The 26,953-nt window shown below is 48.0% G+C and overlaps 1 protein-coding gene across 2 annotated transcripts in view; it reads right to left on the bottom strand.

Moving 5' to 3' along the window:
- The window catches only part of LOC310746046 (mitogen-activated protein kinase kinase kinase 3-like), a 109,419-nt gene continuing 82,466 nt past the window's right edge, over positions 1–26,953 (bottom strand). The window contains exons 8-18 of one of the 2 annotated variants that reach the window (XR_014540476.1): positions 26,522–26,655; positions 23,657–23,730; positions 21,586–21,644; positions 18,216–18,308; positions 16,256–16,453; positions 14,202–14,350; positions 10,203–10,334; positions 8,779–8,908; positions 7,215–7,392; positions 4,421–6,267; positions 1–4,381 (exon numbers count right to left, since the gene is read on the bottom strand). Coding sequence is in view for 1 of the 2 variants with exons in the window: in XM_083579672.1 (XP_083435798.1) it covers positions 6,039–6,267; positions 7,215–7,392; positions 8,779–8,908; positions 10,203–10,334; positions 14,202–14,350; positions 16,256–16,453; positions 18,216–18,308; positions 21,586–21,644; positions 23,657–23,730; positions 26,522–26,655 (1,376 nt within the window). In the remaining variant the exon portion in view is untranslated. Of the gene's footprint in view, positions 6,268–7,214; positions 7,393–8,778; positions 8,909–10,202; positions 10,335–14,201; positions 14,351–16,255; positions 16,454–18,215; positions 18,309–21,585; positions 21,645–23,656; positions 23,731–26,521; positions 26,656–26,953 lie in introns of both variants that reach the window. The other variant, XM_083579672.1, reaches the window with a different exon arrangement.

Below are 26,953 nucleotides of genomic sequence, written 5' to 3'. Positions count from 1 at the left end.
TTACCACAAAATTTAAAAATATTTTATTTCATGCATTTGGGGAGGGAGAGAAGATAACAGCATTTACAGCATTTAACAAAGTACATTCAACAATGTGCCCCACATGCCAAAACAGCAGTATCTCTTTTTTCTTCCTATCAACAAATCCTTCTAGAACTAATAATTTACAATATTTAAAATCATCCATACCATGTAGAGTATGAACATATCTTGAGGATAAAGCGCTTTAACAGTGGTATTTATACTATGATAAAGGTTTGCAAAGTGGGCAGTTTTACAACCAGGATTCAGCACACAGCCCATGCCTCGTTCATGCTACGGTTTGGCAGTGTGTGATGCCCCATTGCTTTGTGGGACAATGTGACCCTTCTTATGTGCAAACGGATCTGGATGCGATGGGATCTTTTGAACTGGGATCCACCTGCTGAGTGCATGAACAGCGCAAAGGGGATACTGGCATTCTGCAAGCTAATTTCTCTTCAAGTGCTTGAGACCCTTTAAAAGCCTCTTCCTCCCCTTAGCTCAAACACAAACAAATGGAAATGGATGGATACTTCATTTTTTCCTCAACTTGAGTCCAAAAATTAACCTCATAACTGTCTCACTCGTCCAGTTTTCAACGCTGAAGTTCGAGAACACTTGTTTCTAGAAATGAGTGCATATCCCTATATTGCATATCCATATATTACATTAAACTGCACGAGCAGTCCTGTTCTGAAAGGCATTCGTTCACATTTCAAGCTTCAGAACTGAATTCCCTTTTAATTAAACCTCATTCCTAACAGGCTTTAATATTCCCCCGCTCCTCACAAAATAATGGGTAAGATTCCGTGTTAGTCCTACTGCAGACCCACTGAAGTCAATGGAAGTAAGCAATCATGAGTTAAGTTGGATTTCACCCAGTCCAATACTTTATAGGTGTCTTAGAGGAGGCCCTTTTGCTCTGGTTATGTGGCAGCCAGGGTGGGGAATATCAGGCCAAATGTGGCCCCTGGGCTTCTTGGGTCTGGCCCTTGGAACTCTCCGATATGCCTCTTGCTTGTCTGGATAGTAGAGAGGGAGGGTGTGTGTGTTGTCTAGAGAAACTAACCTAATATATAACGTAAAAAATAAAATTTATGTTCCGCTCACTTTTGCCTGTGGCCCCAGTCGCTGTTGCCATGTGGCCCTTGGAAGGTTTCCCAGGAGGGAATGTGGCCCTTAGGCTCACGAAAAGGTCCACCAGCCCTATATTCTAGCCTCAGAATGCAAAGAAGACACTTCTGTACCCAAAGCTATTGGTTTCCCTATGCACCATGTGGACAACAAGATAAAAAAGAACCCCAGAACTTGTCTCTTACTATCTATTTGGGAGGTGAGAGGGAGCGAGAGCACTCATTTTGCAAAGTAAGAGAGTCACAGCCTCAGCAGTAGCTGGGCAGCACAATAATAATAATAATAATGCACCAAGAAAGATCCTGAGCGTGGCCTGTAGTAGAAAGTCTGGTGGCTTTTCCTTTTGGGTGCAGCAAGACACTAAATGGCTCTTTGGTCCCTTCTAGCTGTTAGATCTGTGAGCATGTCTGCATTGTGAATTTAAACAACTTTCAATATGGGTTTCCCCCCCTGCCCTGGCTGCAGTAGCCTAGGAACTGTAGTTGTGTGGACAATTAAGGATCTGTAATTTTAGGTTTCCCAGATATGCAAAACCACCACTTCCCCAACTTCTTGGCAGGAAGGTGCAACTGTTAATCCAGTTTCACACCAGCTTCAGAGATCTGCTTAAGGGCTGGATCTGTAAAGTTAGATATACAGTTTCACTCCTAACCCTTTTTTTCCTGTGCAAGGACAGACAACAAACAACACCACCACAATCTATCTACATGATGATATAGTCTTTGGGATGAGATTGAAGTACTTTCAAAAGCAGCCACCCCCCCTTACACCTGGAACTTACCTCCTGATAGGCTATGCGCCTTTTCAACGAATCGAACAATTTGCTTCCCACCTCCCCTGCCTCAAACTTCTGTCTTGTTCTCCCTTGTGAACCTGAATTGCTGCAAGAGATTTTGATGATGAGGAAGCGAAGGTACCTGAGGAGGAAGCTCTTCACAACTCTGTACATATAAACATGGAAGGGGAAAGGGTGACATCAGTATATTGGTGACAAAGTCTGTGTATGCTGTGGCAAGAGCCGCCAAAATAAGCAGGGGTGATCAATGCGCCAACTGGGGTAAAATCCTGTGTCATGAAATCCAGGTCAGCCCAGTGAAGACCATAAAGAAAAGAATTGCCGTATTTTTTTGCTCTATAAGACTCACTTTTTCCCTCCTAAAAAGTAAGGGGAAATGTGTGTGCGTCTTATGGAGTGAATGCAGGCTGCGCAGCTATCACAGAAGCCAGAACAGAAAGAGGGATTGCTGCTTTCACTGCGCAGCGATCCCTCTTGCTGTTCTGGCTTCTGAGATTCAGAATATTTTTTTTCTTGTTTTCCTCCTCCAAAAACTAGGTGCGTCTTGTGGTCTGGTGCGTCTTATAGAGCGAAAAATACGGCAGATTCAGCAAATGTGGAACAACATAAAACTGCCGGGTGAGCAAATGGCTCTGTCAGAATCAGAGATGGAGAACCTGTGGCCCTCCGGATACTGTTGGACTCCGAATCCCATCATCTCTGACCAGGCTCACGTGGGCTGATGGGAAATGGGGAGTCCAAGTGCAAGTGGAGAGTCACGGGTCCCCATTCTCTGATTCAGAGCACCAAATATTCTGGCTCAACACCCCTTCAACTCATTTTCACTCTTGGATCTGCTCACACTTTTCAGAGGGTGAACTGAAGGCAAGAAGCAAGGCTAAGAAACTTGTGGGAAAATGAGCCACGTTTGGGTTCTCTGCCCGTCTTCATCCTCGGATAAGCAATCTCATACACAGGAACAGGGTTGTTTTTGTTTGGTGGCTGGAGTTCACAGTGCGACAGAGCACTCAGTATCCAATGAATGACTCAAAATAAGAGTTGGTATGACTGACAGAGCCTAGCATTTGATGCTGGTGTAGACAGGGGTCAGTTCCTCGCAGTATCAGTCCTGAGATACCAACCTCTGATTTTCCTGGGTGTGCGAATAAGGCCTTAGACACCATCTTGTGAAACTTGTGAACAGATCTTTTGGAAAGTAGGTCACGTTACAGCCCTGCCCAGGCAAAGCCTCTCTGCCTTTTGACATTTTCATCCTTCAGTATTAACATTTTCCCCAGCACTCCCTGCGGAGCGAGAATGAAATCCAGATGGCAGGAGGTTAGAACCAGCAATCTGCAATCAAATTCTTCAGGGCAAGTGTTAATATATGAAGAAAAAAAATAGCAACAGGGGAATCACGTCCCTTAAAAAATGAAAACAGAAATTCCAATGAGAACTGACATACATGCAGAGTCTGAGTGAACCTTCTCAAATCAAGAAAAGACTGTTCTTTTCATGGACTTGTCTATTTTACCAGCTTACTGTAATTCCACTGCCTAGTTGAAGCCGATTTTTGGAGTAGTACAGATAAAAAATAAATGAGTGGAACGCAATCACGCCCTCACTCAGAGCTGGCTGAATTCCACTTATACTGAAACACACCGTGTAATCCAAAACAACTGATATCTGGCACAAAATTCGGCATCCAGACAATCTCTGCTTGTTTTAGTTTTTATGGCTGTAGAGATGATCCGGAAAATATGTGCCTTTGCCTAGTGAAATTCTAGGTGCTCAAAGGCACAGCCAGAATGTGGGGGTGGAGAGGAGCAGGGCTCCAGCGTCACGCGCAGAACTCCTCGTATTTCTACTGTGGGCAGCAGAAGACATAATGTAAACGAAGCAAAACATATGCAAAGAACACACATTTGCTTAAAATGCACAACTGACTTAGGCCACACAATATAGAATACACTTTGGAACACAATCTGATTTTTTTGATTTTTTTCTTTTTTTTTGTGGGGTGAGGAGATACTAAAAAAAACATAGCCATGGGATCTGCTGTTATTTGCCATGTTTCCAAAGGATTGCTAAACTGGCACTGAGCAACTTCGATCAACTCAGGAAGGAGATGACCAGATACAATTTTCTGTGACTGGCTGGCGGGACATCCCCTTGCAACCAAAATTGAATATGATGACATCCACTTGCAGGCTGCTGAACAGCCTTTCCTTATCAAGGTTCCTACCATTTTAATGCTCCTTAGCATGTACAGTGGTACCTCTGGATACGAATGGGATCCGTTCCAGAGCCCCGTTCGCATCTAGAAGCAAACCTAACTAGCGACGGCACGTCTGCGCACGCGCACGTCGCTTTTCGCCGCTTCTGCGCATGCGCGTGACGTCATTTTGAGCGTCTGCGCATGCGCAAGCGGCAAAACCCGGAAGTAACGCGCTCCATTACTTCCGGGTTGCCGCGGAGCGCAACTCGAACGCGCTCAACCCGAAGCGCATTCAACCCGAGGTATGACTGCATATTCCCCTAAGCAATGCCTTTGGTGAAAAGTAGGGATGTCACCTGAATTAATCTTAGTTCAATTCTTCATAGGGGTTTAGTTGATTAACCAACTACACCCACATTTAAAAATGTCATCTAAATAATCATTCCGAAGAAACGAGATAGATAGTACTTTCTTTGGTTTTAGAATATGTACAAATGTGCCACAACAGGCATCAACGTAGAAGAGGGAATGTTTCTTTTAAGACAGCACTTGACAGCTGTAGTTTGCGGAAGCGCTTCCATAAAAAGAAAATTATATATATAAAAAACCCTGCTGGCAATTAATGGGGGTGGGTGGGCACTTTTTAATCAATAAAAATGAACAACTGATTAATCCAATTGACAAAAGCTGCAACCCTGCACACAGTGGCCTGGAAGGGGTTCCCATTGAATTTAAGGCGACTTATCTCTAATGGCTAGGATTGCATTGCATATGTTGCAGCTCTAGTAGTAAATCGTTTTGAAACATTACTTCTGCCTCAGGAAAATGTTTTTTGAGAGCTTCCATTGCAAATAAGCAAGACGGGGGTCTTTAACGTGTAAACTGGCCCCTTACGATTGCAGGAAGCGGAGCCAAGCGAGAGCTTGTGGATTCATTAGCAACCTCCTGTTTAGGGTTCCGGGCAAGGGAATATATTGCAGAGACAGACTGCTGTGGTCTCCATCTCTGGGAATTTAAACAATTATTTCTCTCCTAGGTGGGTAGGTTAGAACTGCTTCTCCTTTGGGTCCAAGGAAAAGATAGCTTTGCGGGAATCTTACAAGGTTCTACAATTCCCATAGTTTCACGTTTGACATGATCACTTTTGCAGTCATATCCCTGACTTGATAACTTTAGGATGGATTGCGAATACGTTTGCCCTCTGGAATATAATTGCCACCCGATATACAAAGGAATCCTCTTTGCTTTCTGCTCCCAACAGCCAAAGACAGTTCTATGTGCACCATAACTCTTTGCTTCTACGACTTAGTAATGGCTTCTCCTTTTTCAAACAGAAGTAGATATGTGCCTTTGATCTTTTGTGCTGGGGATTTATTTCCACTGGCTTCACGCCACGCCTGCTTTTTTTAAGGGTTGCCAACCAGGTGACAAGCTAGTTCTACAGAGCACCCGGCCCATTCTGCGGCTTTCAGCGCTTGTCTCCCAACAAGAGGCTGCCAAACAATCTTTCCTTTTTTGTTCTTTCGCGGCTGATCAAGTCCGTGAGACCCTAACGGACACGTCACGCAAGCAGATAATTCATTGGCGTTCGTAAGGCAAAATGTCCTCCTTACCAGCATCACCTCAGTTCCTCCAAATCCCTCCATCTCAGTGACCCATCAGCCCCCACAAAGCCAAGATGGCTGCAAGTACACTTTGGAGACTTGGCAAGATGGACGCCGCCTGGCCAACAAGGCGTGATTGTCAGCAGCGCAGCTGATATGGCAGTAACCCAAACAGGAGATTGAGGCTGGATCTGGAAGTTTGCGGTTTTTGTCCTGTTGCTCAGTCCTCCATGATGGTGTGAATCTTTGGTCCTTTCCCCGTCCCTCCCGATAACGGGAAGGTCTGCTAGAGGCTAAAGCTCACGAACGGGTGCCTCAGGAGGTCTTCTGCGGTGGGCCTTCGCTTCTCTTCCACGAAGATCAACTTGAGGAAGCTGCGGCAGTAGTCCGAGACGCCATCTGGAAGCTGGGGCTTTGTGGGCTGTGTTGCGATCTTGAAAATGGCGGCCATGGCTTCAAATTCTGCCCAGGGTGGCTTCTCGGTCAGCATTTCCACCACGGTGCAGCCCACACTCCTGCAAGACGACGCCAAGGGGAAGGAAGGAATTAGGAAAGAAGAGAGGCTTTCTTACCCTCACAATTCATTGATTATTACATTTCAATCCAACCTTACATCCAAAGGAGCCCAGGGCAGTAAACACAAACATGTTAACATAATATAATTAAATATATATATATATATATATATATATATATATATATATATATACACACACACACACACACACACACACACCGTATTTTTCGCTCTATAAGACGCACCAGACCATAAGACGCACCTAGTTTTTGGAGGAGGAAAACAAGAAAAAAATATTCTGAATCTCAGAAGCCAGAACAGCAAGAGGGATCGCTGCGCAGTGAAAGCAGCAATCCCTCTTGCTGTTCTGGCTTCTGGGATAGCTGCGCAGTCTGCATTCACTCCATAAGACGCACACACATTTCCCCTTACTTTTTAGGAGGGAAAAAGTGAGCCTCGTAGAGCAAAAAATACGGTATTTCAAAACTCAATCAATCACACATATTATGGTTTTTATAGCATTTATATCAATATACAAAATGCCTTAGGCAGTCCTTTCTGATCTTTCCTCACAACAACTCTCTGAGGAAAACCTGGCTGATAGAAAGTGATTCGGCCTGTTTTATCCATTGCCCAAAAGGAAGGTGGAAGTTGAGAAGTCTGGAAAATCTTCTACCACATGCAAGCTGAAGACTGTTACCAATACGTGCAAATCTCATTTATTTCCCGTTCATTTGTAACTTTTCTTAAAAATCCAGCGCTTATTGTTCTAACAATCTTATTTAAACCACTTTGTGAGATCTGCCTGAAAAGCGGAATGCCAATACTCTGAATAAAAAGGCATTCACAATTATATACACTAGGAGATTCCAGCAATAACTCTGCTATTGCTACCCGTCCACCTCAACAACCGAAACACATTTCTGGGATTAACTGAGATCTTACCACACGTCAGCTTTCCTTCCATATCCTTCCCCGCTGATCACCTCGGGGCTCATCCAGTATGGCGTCCCCGTGACGGACTTCATCCCTGTTCCAGACATACAGATGGTCTGAATGCGTTTGCTGGCACCAAAGTCTCCAAGTTTCACGTTCCCGGCAGAATCTCTCAATATGTTGGCACCTAAAGAAAGTAAGAAAAAAGCCCACTTCTGAAACAGAAGCTTAGTGGCAGAGCATGTTGGAGGATATGGTGGCACCATTCACACAGCGAAAGCTACCACGGAGATAGCAACGTTTTCAAAAGCAGGGGGTCCATGTCTTGGCTTCTGAAAAACCAGGGGTCTGCAGGACTTAGCTAATGGAGATCCTCTGGCCTAGATGGATCAATGGTCTAGCAGTCTTGCACTGTACAAAATGTTGAATATCTTGTTTAAATATTAGGGTTCATTATTGTTCCATCTTAAAAAGCAGAGACATCACCTTGCCAACAAAGGTCCGTATAGTTAAAGCTATGGTTTTCCCAGTAGTGATGTATGGAAGTGAGAGCTGGACCATGAAGAAGGCTGATCGCCGAAGAATGGATGCTTTTGAATTATGGTGCTGGAGGAGACTCTTGAGAGTCCCATGGACTGCAAGAAGATCAAATCTATCCATTCTGAGGGAAATCAACCCTGAGTGCTCACTGGAAGGACAGATCGTGAAGCTGAGGCTCCAATACTTTGGCCACCTCATGAGAAGAGAAGACTCCCTGGAAAAGACCCTGATGTTGGGAAAGATGGAGGGCACAAGGAGAAGGGGACGACAGAGGACGAGATGGTTGGACAGTGTTCTCGAAGCTACCAGCATGAGTTTGACCAAACTGCGGGAGGCAGTGGAAGACAGGAGTGCCTGGCGTGCTCTGGTCCATGGGGTCACGAAGAGTCGGACACGACTAAACGACTAAACAACAACAAATTGTGGTTGTTGTTAATTAAATCTGTTGGTTGCTTTATCTTGCCCAAAGTAACCCAAGGTGACTTCCGGCCAACTAAAAAAACAAAACGGAAAACTCACAGGTACAACTAAAACTGGGGGAGGAAGAACCTTATGCATGGGTTCTGAACAAATATTTAACTTTCTTTGTACCGGAACCAGTGTTTTTGCAACATTACATGGCTGAGTCTTTCCCCCCACCTTCAACAATCAGAATGTTTGCTGGCATTTCTTAACATCAGCTTAACTCAGCTGGTTGGAGGTGGTTCTGGGCTCATGGTCAGTGGTATTACGTGTTCCTTTTCCCCGCTGAGAGCATGCTTGCGGGTTGCAATAGGCCAGGCACAGGCAAACTCAGCCCTCCAGATGTTTTGGGACTACAACTCCCATCATCCCTAGCTAACAGGACCAGTGGTCAGGGATGATGGGAGTCGTAGTCCCAAAACATCTGGAGGGCCTAGTTTGCCTATGCCTGCAATGCGCCCTTGGGGTTTATGCAAAATGTGCCTGCGCTGAATGGATTGGACTTCTTTGTCGCTTACAGTCAACAAGCTCACCTAAGCGAGCGGAACATTCCCCTGGGATCTCCACCTACCTTTGATATCTCTGTGTACAATCATGTTGCTGTGCAGGTAGAAAACCCCTTGCAGGATCTGCCGTGTGTATTTCCGAGTCACGTTCTCGGTCAGGGCTCCGTAGGCTTTCAGCTGGTCTTTGATGGAACCCTAAAGAACGTGGGGGGACAAACAAGGCTCCGTTGGATACTCTGGATAATGGAACCGTGTCGTTTTATTAACGGCTCGAGCCATTTTGGTGAGGCTGGTCAAAAAGCAAGCTACATATCAAATAAGTAGCAACATTTCGAATCATATAATCGCAGGGACCCCGAGGGTCAAATGCAAGCTGTCCCATACAGAGATCGAACCGGCAACCTTGGAGTTATTAGCTCACGCTCTAGCTAACTGAGCTATCTGCCAGGCATTTATGAAATGGAGAAGTGAACTATTAGCTGACAGGACTGAAGGATCCTTCTTGCACCTGCTGAAAAGGGGGATATTTTGCTGCAGTTTCCTCTGATAAAGAGAGTTTAAATGCCAAGGGGAAGGGAACATACGGTACTCAGTTAAAAATGGTTGTTGTTTTTTAATGTGGAAATTGTCTTAAAGTTACCTTAAACCACAGGACAATACTGAAGATTCCAAATACTAGCTGCATTTCTCCCACCGTAAATGAAGCATACTGACATTTTAACACACATAGGTGTGCAAACTGCGTTTTCTTTTTCCCCGAAAGCATATTGAAAACATTTCAAAATAGATGCAAAATTGCTTTGGGAAACCACTGAGGACAGGAAGGGGCCATGACATCACGAACACTGGCCAATCAGTGGCTACCGAACCACCTCAGCCTGTATAAAATGTTATATCTTTTCGCAGTTTATATCAGCTGTCAGGCTCCGATCTCTATGTAACATTTCTCCAAACAGGAGTACGTTCAAAATTATTTCAGGAAAGCAGGGGCACAGGCCACGTGGGCTGCAAGAAAAGGTTTGCTGGTCGAAGGAAGATGAGCAACACAGAGAGCGCCGGTTTCAGGGCAGTGCAGAAATTTCCCTTCCCTTTTCGAGTTGAGGCGGCACAAAATAACAACAACAACATCTGTTTTTTGTAATAATGTGACGTTTCAGTGAGCCTGTTGGGCAGACCCATAACGAAAGCAACTGTGCCAAAAGGAATTATTGTGGAAATAAGCAGTATTTAGAGGGGAGAGTATAGCTGTCAACTTTTTCCCTTTTCTTGTGAGGAATCCTATTCGGAATAAGGGAATTTCCCTTTAAAAAAAGGGGAAACGTTGACAGCTATGGGGGAGAGGCACCAGATTTTGTCCTCGCTCAGGGAGCCATATGACCAAAGTCTGCTCCTGGGACACTGAAGGTCCTAAACAATTTGGAGTTTGGGAGCTCTGGGTTTATTAAGAAGTCCACAACCTTTACAAAAACGCCCATGCAGGCTGACTTACCCCTGGCATGTATTCCACGAAGATGGACAGCTTTCTTTCCTCGGCATCCCGCAAGCAACCGTAATACTGGACGATTCGCTCGTGGCGGAGGGTTTTGAGCAGCTGGATCTCGCATTCCAAGGCATTCACCTCCTGCAGAAAGACAGAAGCAGCTGCAGGTGGAAAAGGAAGGGACCGTGGGCATAGCTAGTTGTTCTGGGGTGCAGGGCACGGATGGTGTTCGTGCAAGTTTGGGCCTAATGTCCTTCAAACCCCGACAGTCCCTGAAATGTCGAGCAGCACGGCAAGGAACAGGCGTGGGCTTCCAAAAATAGAAGACGGTTTCTCCGTGCTAACTGGATTCACACAATCGCTTCCTTCTCCCAATATGAAGCCCCAACAGATGGGGAGAAAATAATAAGAGCATCCTGCAGATCAGAAAACCCAAAAGGTCCACCTTGCTTCAGCATCCTGTCTCCACCACTGGGCAGTCAGGTATCTCTGAGAAGCTCACATGCAGAACATGTTTGTGCCCAACACATGGTGTGGAGAGGTCTATTGCTTCAAAGGTGTTGTGATGGGATGGTGAGCTGCTTGTGCGTAAAATCCTGATCCCTCAGAGTTTGGCTAAGTTCCCAAACCTCTGTCTGTGATGGAGCTCCTTAAGCATGGCTCCATCAATCGCTCGTTGAATCGGACAGTGGGTGTTTACGGAACTTCTTCCAGCATAAAAGCTCCTTAACGGAAACGCGTCTTCTGGACTCTCGGCGTGACAGTTTCCGCCGAGGAGTGGGTGTCCCTACGGGAGGTCCTGAAACCTCCCCACTGTTCTCGCTTGAAGTGTCTCTGAGCCCTCCCTCCGACTCACTTTCCCTTGGAGCTCCACTTCTCCCCCTGCTGGTCCCCTCCTCCGCTGAGTGGTCTCTCTCACCCTCCATGAGCCCTTTCACCTCCTTCGTCTCAGATGACAGTTCCCTGACATCCACCTCCCCTCCAGGGCCCCCTTCACCCCCTTCCCTCCCCTCCTCTGCGGGAGGCGAGGGAGCAAAACCCCTGAAGGAACCTCCCTCATCTTCCGAAGTTTCGAACACTTCCCTCCACCTTTTGCTGTTTCCGGTTTCCAAGTACTCCTCCTCCTCGGAGTCTGTACCTCCTTCCACCTCCGATTCCCTGAATCCCTCCAGTTCCTCCTCCTCGTCGGTGGTGCCAAAGTACTCCCTCCGGAACCTCGCTACTGGCTGAGGTTTCCTGGGGAACCTTTGGTGGAACGTTTCGACCAAGATCTCGTCATGGACCTCCTCTGCCTTCACCCAGGTGTTTTCCGACTCCGGTTCCCCTTCCCACGCGACCAAATACTCCACCTGATTACCCTTCCACCTGGAGTCGATGATTTCCGCCACATAGTTGTGGCTTTCCCTTTCTTCTATGGCTGGCCCCCGTGTGGATACCCCTTCACCTTCCCCCCTGTATGGTGACAGTAATGACCTGTGGAATACTGGGTGCAGTTTCATGTGGTTCGGTAACCGGAGTCTGAAAGCCACTGGGTTGACCTGTTGGATGACCTCAAATGGTCCCAATCTTTTGGGTCTCAATTTCTTGCAACCCCCCTTGAACGGCAATCCTTGGGTTGATAGCCAGACCCGACTCCCCACCCTAATTGTTTCACCTTCCCTTCTTCTTCCTCCCTTCATTGGGATTTGAAACTGCGCGCGCGCGCGCTGTTCCAACTTCCATCGGCTCTCCGGGCGGGAAACTGGGTTCTGGAATCTCTGGAATGCGGAAATCCCTCCAACGCTCTCCTTTCCCCTCCCGCTTCTCCAAGGCTCTTGCCTCCTGGCGCGCTCCAATGGTCAGCGCTGATTTGGTCAGCTGGTCCATAGACTCCGCCCTGGGCGCCCGGGAAAGTTCGTCTTTCACCGCCGAAGAAAGCCCCTCTTCAAAGAGCATTTGAATGGGTTCCGCCGATAGGTCCCACCCCAATTTATGTATCAACATTGTAAACTCAGTCCAGTACTCACGAACCGATCGGCTCCCCTGTTTGCAAGCCATCAATTGTCTGCGCACCAGTCCCTGTTCAATCTCGCTGGAAAACATCAAATCCATGGCGCGAAAAAACTTCCTCGCGTCCTTCAGCATGTCACTATTCCCTGCCATCAGGGGCCTCACCCAGTCTCTCGCCCCGCCTTCGAGATGGCCAATCACAAACGCCACTCGCGATGCCTCATCGGGAAAGTCGTTAAACTGCAGTTCGAGAGCATACTGCATCTCTGTCCTAAAGGCTTGGTAGTTCCTGGGGTCCCCCCCAAACTTCTGCACCATTCCTGGCATCTTTCTTGCTAGTGTAGCGCCTTTTGCCTTTTCTGCATCCTGCGCCCTCCTTTCTTCTAGCCTCGCCGTTTGCATTGCTAGCTGGAGTTCCAACACTCTGTACCTTTCTTCCAGACTTGGACCTTCTCCAGCTCCTGCTGCTCCTCCGGCTCCGGCTGGGTTGCTCATGATGCCTCTCTGCACAAGCTGCTTTCAGGGACTGTCCGATTGCTGTGATGGGATGGTGAGCTGCTTGTGCGTAAAATCCTGATCCCTCAGAGTTTGGCTAAGTTCCCAAACCTCTGTCTGTGATGGAGCTCCTTAAGCATGGCTCCATCAATCGCTCGTTGAATCGGACAGTGGGCGTTTACGGAACTTCTTCCAGCATAAAAGCTCCTTAACGGAAACGCGTCTTCTGGACTCTCGGCGTGACAGTTTCCGCCGAGGAGTGGGTGTCCCTACGGGAGGTCCTGAAACCTCCCCACTGTTCTCGCTTGAAGTGTCTCTGAGCCCTCCCTCCGACTCACTTTCCCTTGGAGCTCCACTTCTCCCCCTGCTGGTCCCCTCCTCCGCTGAGTGGTCTCTCTCACCCTCCATGAGCCCTTTCACCTCCTTCGTCTCAGATGACAGTTCCCTGACAGGTGTATATTACTATTATTACAGTGGACGCTCAGGTTGTGAACGTGATCCATGCAGGAGGCACGTTCGCAACCCACAGCATCCGCAACCTGCAGCGCCGCATCTGCGCACACGCGGGTTGTGATTCGGCACTTCTGCGTGTGCAGAAAGCACATTTTAGTGTTTCTGTGCATGCGCGAGTGCCGAAACCCAGAAGTAACCTGTTCTGGTACTTCCGGGTTTCGGCGCATCCGTGACCCGAAAATGCACAGCCTGAAGCATCTGTAACCCAAGGTAAGGCTGTATTATTATTATTATTATTATTATTATTATTATTATTGGCAATGGCCGACTTGCATGGGAATTAAATTCCGGACCAATGCCAGTGGGGCCCTGGCAAGACCACCCCATCCCATTCCACCCCTTTTTGTGACATTTTTGGGTCACTTCCAGGACCGGCGTGAGGCACACAGTCACATACATATCGGATGCACCTAAACATTCCCTGCCTGTACAGTGGTACCTTGGTACTTTAACGGTTTGGCTCCCGAACAAATCAACTCCCAAACGCCTCAAACCCAGAAGTAAGCTTTCCAGTTTGCAGATGTTTTTCGGAAGTCGAACGTCCGACGTGGGTTCCGGTTGAGTGCAGGAAGACTCCTGCAGCCAATCGGAAGCCACACGTTGGTTTTCAAACGGTTTTGGGAGTCGAACGGACTCCTGGAACAGATTAGGTTCGAGAACCAAGGTACTGCTGTAGTGAGATTTGTATAAACGGCCCTTCATCCGAAGATCTGAGGGTGCTTCGCAGCAGAAAAATACAAAATGAGAATGCACAAAGAACAATTACTCCCCCTCTATTAAGCTGCCATGTCTAACAGCCATGGACACATCTACCCTCCTCGACTTTCCTCTGCAAAAGCAAGCACAAAGAACCAGGGTGCGCTATCTCTCTGCGCTTCCTCAATTGCTTATGACCCCATATTGCCCCCTCCAGACCTTCTTGTCCCACAAAGGAACACACACAAACACACACGTGTTGATTTGGGCAGGGGGGAGAGTTCACACTGCGTCTTATCTGGTCCACATACTCACTTTGCTTGTCTCTTGGCTGTCAGGGTCAAAGGGCACCTGCTTTACGGACAGCTCCCGGCCAGTGTCGACGTCGTAGCAAAGGTAGACCTCCCCAAAGGCACCTCGGCCCAGCAGCTTCCCAAGTCTCCAGTTCACTGGGGCCTGAAGCGCTACAAGGGAGGCAGAAACCAATGTCAGGGAGGGGTGGGGAGAAAGGCTTGAGACACCCTAGGTCTCCACACCAGTGCAGCCCTCACCATGTCAAAGAATTGCAACGACTGCATTTTTTTCCGCTTGCACAGAATATGATGGCACCTTCAGAACACCAGTTTTCATTTCGAAAACCAGAAGATACCCGCCTCTTTCTGAGCACAAGAGGGAAGCAAGCCCCCAGTTTTGATTCAGGAAAAAAAAACCAGTTCCTGAATTGTCAAAAACTTTGGCAGGGTGGCATTGCTGTAGCCTTTCTGACTCCAGGGGGTCTGCGAAGCCGCAATTGCGATTCCAAGCCTGATATTTCATACACTGCGCAACTGGGGACTCTCCAAGCCAAACACAGCTGTGGCCTCCCTGGCGCTTGACAACGCTCCTGTTACTGCAGTCCCTTCCAAAAACAGCCAGACCTAAAGGGTTCTGGAGTCCTTTAATGGTTCACCATAGATGGGGCAGGGACGCGGGTGGCGCTGTGGGTTAAACCACAGAGCCTAGGGCTTGCCGATCAGAAGGTCGGCGGTTCGAATACCTGCGACGGGGTGAGCGCCCGTTGCTCGGTCCCTGCTCCTGCCAACCTAGCAGTTTGAAAGCACGTCAAAGTGCATGTAGATAAATAGGTACCACTCCGGTGGGAAGGTAAACAGCATTTCTGTGTGCTGCTCTGGTTCGCCAGAAGCGGCTTAGTCATGCTGGCCACATGACCCGGAAGCTGTACGCTGGCTCCCTCGGCCAATAAAGCGAGATGAGCACCGCAACCCCAGAGTTGGTCACGACTGGACCTAATGGTCAGGGGTCCCTTTACCTTTAGCTTTATAGATGGGGTGCATTCAGCCGCCCCAGGAGTTCACAGGGCCTTTTTTGTTCTCTGTGACAACTGGTGGATCCCTCTAGCCAAGTACTACCAATGGAAGGTTTCCAGCAAACTCACAACGCAGGGGTTGGAAACCCATGGCCCTCCAGATATTGTTGGGACTCTGACTCCCATCAGCCCCAGCCACTGGGACAAATGATGAGGGATGATGGGAGTTGCAGTTCAACAACATCTGGAAGGTTCCTTTCCAGTGAAGCAATCCCTTCAAGGCCAGCTCACTTTGCTTTTTGAATTTCAGGACCAAACAAGACAAAACAAAACCCTCTTTGCTGGCAAAACGCAGGTCTGCTCTATGTTACATCTCTGTGGGAGCACCAAGTTTCTGTGAAGTTGGCAAAATGCAGAGCCCCCTATGGATCATGTTCACCCACCTCAACAGGCACGAAAGATCTCCACAATCTGAACAGCCTTTAAATGTGATTGCCTTGGAATGTTCACTACATTATGCAATTGCATTGGAATGTTTATCCTGTTTGTCATGAACTGATAGGTTCAAATGATTGGCAGTTTGCTTGACGGGGACATTAAAATGTTCTAGCAGGCCACGTAATCAAAATGAGAGTCATTTGCTGGGTTGCCATGCTATGCTTCGAAATGGTTGAGTGTCTCATCATTACTGAAACAGAACATTGATTGGCTTTTTCGTTTCGCTGGAAAATTTGCAGCGTGCAAATTCAAGGAACAAATAATAATAAATAAATAACCAGGTGTCCTGCAAGCTACGCCCTGATTTCTCCGCAGTCCAAGCGTTGGTTATTCAAGTCGGCATTCAGTTTTGCCGATGATGCACAGAGCAAGGCAAGGTTTCGCAAACTTGGCTTTCCAGTTGTTTTTTTGGACTACAATTCCCATCATCCCTGACCTGCTAGCTAGGGATGATAGGAGTTGTAGTCCAGCAACAGCTGGAGACTGAAGTTTGGGAAACCCTGGAGTAGGGAAGGCCCTTCCTAGCCCACCCCCCAACAGCCCCTTCGCTGGGGGGCCCACTTACTGTTCCTCGTCTTGGCTGGAGAGGAGCCGAAACCTTGGAATATCTTGTCGCAGTTGTGCCACCACTTGTTTCCCCCGCGTTCCTCGTACCGCAAGGTGACAAGCTTGTTGTCTCCATTGAAGCTTTTCGTCCTGCTGGACGGCATGATCTGGAAGAGGTTCTCCGGCGGCGCGTAACTCCTGGGGAAGGTTCTCCGGCCTTTCGGGACAGGAAGAAGAAGAAGAGTTTGGATTCGATATCCCGCTTTATCACTACCCGAAGGAGTCTCAAAGCGGCTAACATTCTCCTTTCCCTTCCTCCCCCACAATAAACATTCTGTGAGGTGAATGAGGCTGAGAGACTTCAGAGAAGTGTGACTAGCCCAAGGTCACCCAGCAGCTGCATGTGGAGGAGCGGGGAATCGAACCCGGTTCACCAGATTACAAGTCCACTGCTCTTAACCACTACACCACACTGGCTCTGACTGCCTTTTGGCTTAAGTGAAGCTGCAAGTGGGTACAGTGCACGGCGAATGCATGCCGAACTCTGCATCAGTGAGGACGCTGCCTTACACCGAGTCAGACCACCAGCCCATCTAGTCTGAATATTGTCTACACTGACTGGCAGCATCTCTCCAGAGAGGGTGACTTTTCCAGTTCTATCTCGAAATGCTAGGAACCGACACCTGGGCCCATTTGCATGCAGAGGATGATGATGATTGGGTGGCGCTCTGGGTTAAACCACAGAGCCTATGACTTGCTGATCAGAAGGTCGGCGGTTCGAATCCCCGCGACAGGGTGAGCTCCCGTTGCTCAGTCCCAGCTCCTGCCAACCTAGCAGTTCGAAAGCACGTCAAAGTGCAAGTAGATAAATAGTTACCGCTCTGGCGGAAAGGTAAACGGCGTTTCCGTGCGCTGCTCTGGTTCGCCAGAAGCGGCTTAGTCATGCTGGCCACATGACTCGGAAGCTGTACGCCGGCTCCCTCGGCCAATAACGCGAGATGAGCGCCGCAAGCCGAGTCGGCTACGACTGGACCTAATGGTCAGGGGTCCCTTTACCTTTACTATACCCACTCTGGGAGGCTCCCAACAGAATATTAAGAATATGAAGAACAAAATAAAACATCAAACATTAAAAACTTCCCTAAAGAAGGCTGCCTTCAGGTGTCTTTTTAGAAAAGTCAGATATTTGTTTATTTCCTTGACATCTGGTGGGAGGGCGTTCCACAGGGCAGGTGCCACTACCGAGAAGGCCCTCTGCCTGGTTCCCTGTAACCTCACTTCTCGCAGGGAGGGAACCGCCAAAAGGCAGTCAGAGCTGGACCTCAGTGTCTGGGCAGAACAATGGGGGTGGAGACGCTCCTTCAGGTCTACTGGGCTGAGGCTGTTTAGGGCTTTAAAGGTCAGCACCAACACTTGGAATTGTGCTCGGAAACGTACTGGGAGCCAATGCAGGTCTTTCAGGACCGGGCTTATATGGTCTTATATGGTGTTATATGCAGTGCGTTTGTTCTTAAAAAATGTTTATGGGTACTCTCTCATTTCGAGTCAAGGAAATCACCATTTTATAGTTCAAATGGTGGAAAATAAGTACAGTAAATGGACAAAAGTTCAAAGATTCACAAAATGTTTAGGGGTATGCGTACTCCTGCGACCCTACAGAAAAAAAGCACTGGTTGTATGGAAGGATGTGCTCATGCACTCAGCTACAGGCCTTTCCTAGTGCAGATCAGCCAGGACCCACCACCTGGAGACATTCGGTCTACTCACATTGTCGCCACGTTGGGGAAGGAAAGCTATTATTTGGTGCCCATCTTATAGGGGCCCCACCCTGAACGGCACCCCTCTCTGGAGCTCGAGAGCCAATGTGCTCAACACAGCTGCAACAAGCCCAATTCTGGTTCCCAGTTTCTGCCCAAGACACCCACCAAGCTGCCCTCTGCACTCTTCCCCTTGAAACCCACCGATTTAACCAGCCTTACCGTCGTTGTAGTCCTTGCGGCTCTGGGACAGGTGATACTGCCTTGGAAAAGTCCCTCCCTTGCCGAATCTCTCGCAAAACGGGATGTCAAAATCTGGCAAAAGTACAAAAATGACACTTACATCTAGTTCCTCTCCCCCTGCTTTGCCCACAACACTCTTGCATAATAAAATCCAAGATGGCAGCACTTACGTTAAGATTGTACACGGCCATGTTGAGATATTGGATCATGCTTTGGGTTGAACTAAGAGCAGAACAACAAACAATGGCCACAGCTGCACCTTGCATTTAAAGCATACTACTTTAAGCAACTACGGTTTTCCCCAAAGGATTCTGGGAACTGTAGTTTGTTAAGGGTGCTGGGAGTTGTTAAGAGATCACTATTCGCCTCACACAGCTACAATTCCTAGAGTTGTCGATCCCTCTTCCTAGGTAAGTCTGTGAATTGTAGCTCTGTGAGGGGAACAGGGATCTCTTAGCGTAAGGTTACCAGATTTTTTCTCTCTTGGCACCCATAACAAGCCACACCTCCCAGGATGCTTTGGGGGAAACCACGCCCATTATAGTGGCATCATAGTGATTTAAACGTAAGGTGCAGACAGGGTCTCTGGATTCTTTTTGCAGATTTTGTTGTTGTTGCTGCTGCTCCTCCAAGCTGCTTTTGTCAAGAGGGGAAAGGGCTAAGAAACTACACATGGGCCCCTCAAGGAAAATATATCTGTGGGGAAAACTGGAGGAAGTGTGGCTTCACCCTAAACTCAAATCCCGCCTTCTACGTGCCACATTTAATTGGTGCAAGAATGTTGCAATGGTAGCCAGCTGCCTCTCTGAGACATGACGGATGGTTCAAATGAAAGCAAGGAATGTGTGTGTGCTTGCTGAAAAGTAATAATTTTGCATATATATGCACACACACACACACACCACAGATCACCAAAACGGATGCAACTCGAGGGCTATCTGCCGGCACAGCATTAACCAGGCGGCAAATCTAAAAGGTATATTGTTGCAAAAAGCTTATCCCTGGGTTCACCGTCTTCCGCTGCCCAATTTTCCACTGCCGCACTTTTAACTCAGTCAAAAATCCTCCACTCACTGACCTCGCAAAGCAACTACTCAATGGTTACCCCTTTAGAATCGGGTTTCCCAAACTTGAGTCTCCAGCTGTTTGGGGACTACAACTCCCATCATCCTGAGCTTGCAAAATCAGTGGTCAGGGATGATGGGAATTGTAGTCCAAAAACAGCTGGAGACCCAGGTTTGGGACACCCTGCTTTAGAGCCAAGGGGGCTTTCCTCCCACCCCCTTCTAGGAGCAGAGCACGTAGCGATGGTCGCACAATCAGCGTGAACAGCAAGCCAGGGAGGGGGCCTACAAAGCCAGCTACATCCTCGACGCTCTGACGAACGGCCTTTTAAAGGGAAATCTGAGCGCTGCGACCCAGGGGGCATATTAAAACTTCACAGGATCCCTTGGCCTTATTTGACGCTCGACTTCCATGCCTCAGCCCAGCGGCACCTCCACGAGCCAAACATTGTCTTTTCATCCTCTGGGCCCCCTGCCACGCATTCATTTTTTAATAGCAGAGGTCACTACGATGCAGCAATGATGAAATTTTCCGTGATTTCACCAGCTGCACATGTGCGCTCAAGCGAAGGCTTCTCAAACCAGAGCTCTGCGAGTTAACGTGTGCGATTTTGATGTTCTCCATCTTCCAAAACGCCTGTTGTGTGGGTACGCTTGCCCAGCAGTGCAACTGCCCAATTTTTGCCACAGCTCCATCCCTCTGGCTTCTCAGGGTTCTAGTCCTCAGGTAATTTTGTTATCTTATTTACATGGGCACTGCTGAATTGAAGTAACCTATAAGCGGACCACAGTAAAGCTGGAACATAGCCCCGTGTGTTTGGGGGGATTCCCAGCCGTGTCACCTCCTGGCCAGCTAATTGGCTGGCTTTGGGGGCATGGCCTGCACTATTTAAGGTAGGACACAGCCGGTGATCTCCCTCTTTGCCGCCTGTCAGCTGTTCCTGCTTTTCCCACCCTCCCACCCTATAAGGTTTTCATTCTTTAACCTTGCTATGGACCTTGGTTGGTCGCCGTTGAGGGGCCTGGTAGGAATTTTTCCACTTGGCAAATTGGCACCAGCCACTTGGTTTTCGCCTGCCTCGTAGCAAATCGTCACAACTTCCTTGGTATTGGCGGTTAGGCATTGGTATTGCTCTGTAGATGGAAGAGGGGAGGTAGTGGCATCACCTGCCCCACATATTGAAGGGTAGTCCGATAAAGGATTCTGGGGGGCGTGGCCCTGTCCAAAGGTTAGGGCCTAAGGCACGCCCCCTGGCGGTGACCCCGGGGGAGTTCCTAGTTGATGTGCATCAGCAGGACTCCCCCTACTGGTGGTTAACCCTTCCTGGACTTCTAGTGGATGGGCTGAAGCCAGATATAGTCAGTTAGGACCAATGCCTAAGCCAATACCGTTCATCACCTGTAACCAATAAAGTTGTGGCCTTATTTAGCCCATTAACCGTAATAATTGTGTCATGTGCCCTTATTTCCACTGATGGGGATGGGAACTCGCCGCGCAAGATGAAGAAATACAACAGAGATAAAACCTAACTCCAGAATCAGAAATGATTCTTCAGTATGGGCCTAAAGTTCAGCAGGGAGCGGGTTCCGCAAAACTGTGCCAACAAAACGGAACTGGCAGATATGAGCTGAGCACGCAAGACTTCAAGGATCAGGTAGGGATACAAGAGATGAGACTTTCCAAGGAAAAACATGGAATGGCATCATTTCACTCAAGGACTTCTCACAGTCTAGCCTTCAGCAGTCTCATGAGATTCTCAGGGTATCTCCAGGGATGTTGGAAATGGAAACAGGAGCAGAAATTTCCACCATTTGCATGTTTGCCTGAGGTCAGGAACACAAGCAAACATAAGCAGCACTCGCTGTCGCTTTTTTTTTTTTTGGTCCGTGAATGTTGCATTTTAACAATGAGATTTATTTGCCACCCTTCGTCACAAGATCTCGGGGTGGTTTGCAAGACAAAAATACAAGCAAAAATAAAAACAGTTAAAACAAAAACAACAAAATAACAACTCCTCTCCCAAGAAATTATAACGTTTTCTGAATTGTCCTGATGTTTCCCTTCCACCGAAATGCAATGGAGTTAATTACGTGATTAATTTGCATTCATTTTGGCCGCAGCAGCTAGCGAGTAAGTGACATAGTTGTGGCAGAAGCCAAACTGCAATGGAACAGAAACAGTGCTGATTGCAACCAACGTAGGTTGGGGTGGAAATTGCTGCCTCTGTACATCCCTAGAGACCTCTCTTGGCGACAGTATACAATGCTGGTTCAGAGGAACTTACCTAGGCAATCAAGGCTGTCTTTGTCCCTTCTTGAAATAGGTGCTTGGCTAAAGGGGGGGCTGCATGAAGAGAAAGAGGTGCATTAGACCCAGTGACATAGCCCTGGTCTTCAGCATCACTTATTCTAATGCAACTATCACCAAAACAATAGTAAAGCTTTGCATTTATATTGCGCTTTTATCGCAACCCAAACCTCATGGCTTCCAAATGTTTTGGACTATATAACTCACATCATCCCTGACCATTGGTCACACTGGCTGGGGAAAATGGGAGCTGTAGTCAATAACATCTGGAAAAACACTGCCTGAGAGCAGGGGTCTCCAACATTTTTAGGGCCCAGGGCAAATCTGGAAATCTATGACACTGTTGTGGGTACTTCAAAAAAAATATATGTACCCATTTCAGAGAAGGAAAGCTGGTGATGCTCGCCAAACATTGCCATGCACACTTCAAACAGGACCGCAATACCTAAAGGACCGCCTCTTCCCAAATGAACCTACCCGGACCCTGAGATCATCTTCTGAGGTCCTTTTTCATGTGCCTCCTCCTCGAGAGGTCCAGAGGGTGGCAACAGGGCCTTCTCTGCAGTGGCTCCCCATCTATGGAATGCTCCCCCCAGGGAAGTTCGCCTGGTGCTTTCATTATACAGTGGACGCTCGGGCTGCGAACGTCATCCATGCGGGATGCACGTTCGCAACCCGCAGCAGCGCGTCTGCGCATGCGCGGGTTGCGATTTGGCGCTTCTGCGCATGCGCAAAGCACGATTTAGCGCTTCTATGCATGCGCGGCCGCCAGAACCCGGAAGTAACCTGTTCCGGTGTAACCCAAAAAAACGCAACCCGAAGCGTCTGTAACCTGAGGCATGACTGTACTGTACACCTTTAGGCGCCAGGCAAAAAGGTTCCTTTTTACCTTTTTAACCAGGCCTTTGGTTGATCTTATTGACATCCAACACCCTTTTAGAATGTGGCCTTTTTTTGGGGGGGGGAGGTGATTGGGTTACTGCTTTTGGTTTGATTTTGTATGTTGTGGTCTTATTGTAAACTGCCCTGAGGCCTCTGGGTATAGGGTGGTGTATAAGTTGAATAAATAAATAAGTAATAATAATAATAATAATAATAATAATAATAATAATAATAATAAAATAATAATAATAATTAATAATAATAATAATAATAATAATAACCAGACTAAAAAGGAGGTAACAGCCTCACCCAACAGGCAACCCCCAACTATACAAGAAGCCCCAAAGAAACAAACACATCTGGAAGGAGCAGGGCAGGTGTTTGAGGGCCTTGTGAGTCTCACAGGTGTGACTTTGGGGACCCCAAATTTGGAAAGCGTTTGAACCAATTCACGCACGACAGACTTGCAAGGCAGGCCAACGATACCATTTTGCCGTTCACATGGCAGTCTCCGCTGACCAGCCGTTAGAGGAGGCAACCATACGTCTCCCTTACCTCCTGGTAGCAATTAATGAAGTAAATACTAAACGGGGCGTCCTGGCCTGTAGTGCTTTCTCACACCTCAAAAGCAAAAGCCAATTAAGTGTAGTGCGGGGAAACGGGAGAGAACAAATGTGATGACGTCCTGGCACATGTTTCTTTTACTGGACGTTGCCAGGGAGACCTGGGGGGGAGATGAGGGTCAGTGGTAGCCATACGTCTCCTGTAACAGTCAGTGAGGGCCGTAGGCCACCCAATTTGTTCACAGCTAAGGTAACATCTGAGGTGGAGACCTCCCAGCTCATGTTCTTCATCACTAGAGAAACTACCAGAGACCCGTCTTGAGTGCTTGTGGAGGTGAACTGGGCCTTCTAGAGTATCCAGCTCCTTGCTAAGTGTGCAGGAAAACTTGAGGCAGACGGTCTTCCCCAACAGATGGTCCTCTCCAGCTTCTGCTTGAAGGCCTCCAGTGATGGTGAGATCCTTCTAGGCTCTCCTCCCATCTTGCCACCTGCCGGACATCATCCAGACTATGACCTCAAGGACCATGTGGGCAGGTATGGACACAGGCAGCCCCTTCAGGTATCTTGGTCCACTAGCCGTAAAGACGACCATATCTGGCTTACCTGTCTCCAGATCTATCCAGGGACTGACAGCTTGACGAGAGCGAGTCGTTTGGGCTGATGAACGGCTCCAACAACTTTTTGAGAGGAAAGGAGGAAAGAAAGCAGGGGAGAGAGAGAGAGAAAGAGACAGAGAAAGACTCATAAATTTTTAAAGAAACAATGAAAGCTCCCTCTTTTTTTGGCATCGAGACGCACACTGCACATCTGTGCTCGGCTTCTGCCAAAGCTCACTCGGAGCGATTTTGGATCTCGTTGTTGTCATGTTAAAAATATGAGAAAGGTCGCAATAGCATCACGGAACGAAAAGACCTAACCTTGCCAATGAGAGCAGCCGCTGGGGGCTTAGTAGGAAAATGGGGCACTCTCTGGGATGCCTGCAAGGAGATCATGACTGCAACAATCGTCTCCCAATTTGCAATTCCTAGCAACTGGTTTTCAGAGGGACGGTGTTTCCCATACAGTGGTACCTTGGGTTACATACACTTCAGGTTACAGACTCCGCTAACCCAGAAATAGTACCTCAGAACTTTGCTTCAGGATGAGAACAGAAATTGTGCTCTGGCGGCATGGCAGCAGCAGGAGGCCCCATTAGCTAAAGTGGTGCTTCAGGTTAAGAACAGTTTCAGGTTAAGAACGGACCTCCAGAACGAATTAAGTACTTAACCCGAGGTACCACTGTAGTGCAGGGACCATGATATAATGCTCCAGCCTTTCAGTTAAGTAACACAGTGGTACCTCGGGTTAAGTACTTAATTCATTCCAGAGGTCCGTTCTTAACCTGAAACTGTTCTTAACCTGAAGCACCACTTTAGCTAATGGGGCCTCCGCGCCGCCGGAGCACAATTTCTATTCTCATCCTGAAGCAAAGTTCTTAACCTGAAGCACTATTTCTGGGTTAACGGAGTCTGTAACCTGAAACGTATCTAACCTGAGTTACCACTATACGGTGAAGCTTGTGCCAGGGGGCATGCGAATCAGGAGTCGCAGTCCCACAAATGCTTTGCATGCAGAAGGTCCCGGGTTCGGTTCCTGGTATCTCCAGGTAGGGCTGGTGTGGGGTAGCTCTCTGCCTGAAATCCTAGAGTGCTGCTTCGAATCAGTGCAGACTATAGTGAGCTGTGAGGCCCAATGGTCTGATTCGGTTCCCTGTGTTCCTGGGTGGAGGGGCAATTAACAGTAGGCCAGCTTCAGTCTAGCCCAGGGGTCAGCAAACTTTTTCAGCAGGGGGCCAGTCCACTGTCCCTCAGACCTTGTGGGGGGCCGGACTATATTTTGGGGAGGGGGGAATGAGCGAATTCCTATGCCCCACAAATAACTCAGAGATGCATTTTAAATAAAATGCTCATGTAAAAACACGCTGATTCCTGGACCGTCCGCGGGCCGGATTTAGAAGGCGATTGGGCCGGATCCGGCCCCCAGGCCTTAGTTTCCCTACCCATGATCTAGCCAGAGTGATATGCCATAGGAAACTCTGCTACCCCTGGACCTGGAAAGTCAGGTGATGCGAAAGGGCCAATTGGGCACTACCGGAGGATATTAAGACTTACAGACCGGCTGTTATGTACTGAGTTGAATAGGATCCAACATGCAGCAGTCTGATTGGTCCTAGAACAATGGGATTCAGAATGCAGCAGTCTGATTGGTCCTAGAACAATAGGATTCAGAATGCAGCAGTCTGATTGGTCCTAGAACAATGCAGCAGTATGATTGGTCCGCAGGAGCCACCCAATCCAGCTCCAGGTGGAAGTGAATTCACAACCTTATTGGCCTACAGAAGAATCCCGGAATTAGCCAATCACGTGCAGCCCATTGTGTAAATAATGTATATAAAGCAGATATTTTGGGGGGACATTCATTCCTCCTCACCACCATGAGCTGAATAAAGAGCATGAAATCCACTCTCGACTCCAAGTATATTTCACCGGCCGAATTCCTTCAGTCTGGGCAAATCGTCCCTGTCCACCTCTCCCCCCCCCCAAAGAAAGCTAGCTGACTTTCTGTATTGTGGTGCAACTCCGACATGAAGAATTAGTCTGCGATATGCTCCTTCCTGGACCGTACCATTTCAGGATGCAGTCCAGGAAACCATGGGATTTGAATGCTCCCCCGCGTTCAGATAAAAAGCCACCTCCCTGCATGTGGAAGGCTAACAGTTCAGGGAAAATGAGACTCTAAAACGATCTTCCTTGGCAGGCTAGGTGTCCGAGTGCAAGGCTTTTGGAACAACCATCATAATTATGATGATGCGGGGAGGCACATTCGCTGAGGCAACCCTTCACTTGAACTAGTCCAGAAGGAGCTGTGCCACATAATAAAATTGATTCCAAGCAACCTAACCTAAGGAAAATCATCGTATTTTTTGCTCTATCAGATGCACCAGACCATAAGACGCACCTAGTTTTTGGAGGAGGAAAACAACAAAAAAATATTCTGAATCCCAGAAGCCAGAACAGCAAGAGGGAACGCTGTGCAGCGCTCCCTCTCACTGTTCCGGCTTCTGGGATAGCTGCACAGCCTGCATTCGCTCCATAAGACACACACACATTTCCCCTTGCTTTTTAGGAGGGAAAAAGTGTGTCTTATAGAGCGAAAAATACAATAGGTTGGAGAGCAACATGAGAGTGCTTCAACCTTGGGCATCCCCACATGTTGTTGGACCACAACTCCCATCAACGATGGGCCGTTACCCAACGGTCTGTGTTGACGGAGACACATGGTTGAAGCGCCTCCATTAGAAAGAATCCCAGGAGGTCAGAGAAAAAGCTCCCAAAGGCTTTGTTTTGCAAGGGACACCCAGTCACTTTTTGCCATCTTACGCCCTTCCCCAAACAAAGACAAGGCAATCGCTTCCAGGTTCTAGCTTACGTTTTGGTCCATCATCTCGGGGATGAACTCCCCTTCGCTGTTGATGCTGGTGTAGGAACCCTGGCGGGCGATCTGCTGCTGTTCTTCGGGGACGCTCCCGGGGGGCGGAGAACTGCGGCCGGTGTGCAGCGAGCCTGCAAAGCAGAGAAATAATAATATAATAATAATAATAATAATTTATTATTTATATCCCGCCCATCTGGCTGAGTTTCCCCAGCCACTCTGGGCAGCTCCCAATCAAGTGTTAAAAACAGTACAGCATTAAATATTAAAAACTTCCCTTAAGATGTCTTCTGAATGTCAGGTAGTTGTTTATCTCTTTGACATCTGATGGGAGGGCGTTCCACAGGGCGGGCGCCACTACCGAGAAGGCCCTCTGTCTGGTTCCCTGTAGTCTCACTTCTCGCAATAAGGGAACCGCCAGAAGGCCCT

Source organism: Podarcis filfolensis, assembly GCF_964270895.1.
Source record: "Podarcis filfolensis genome assembly, chromosome: 12".
In the NCBI taxonomy this organism is placed as follows: domain Eukaryota; kingdom Metazoa; phylum Chordata; class Lepidosauria; order Squamata; family Lacertidae; genus Podarcis; species Podarcis filfolensis.
This window is presented reverse-complemented; position numbering and strand designations above follow the sequence as displayed.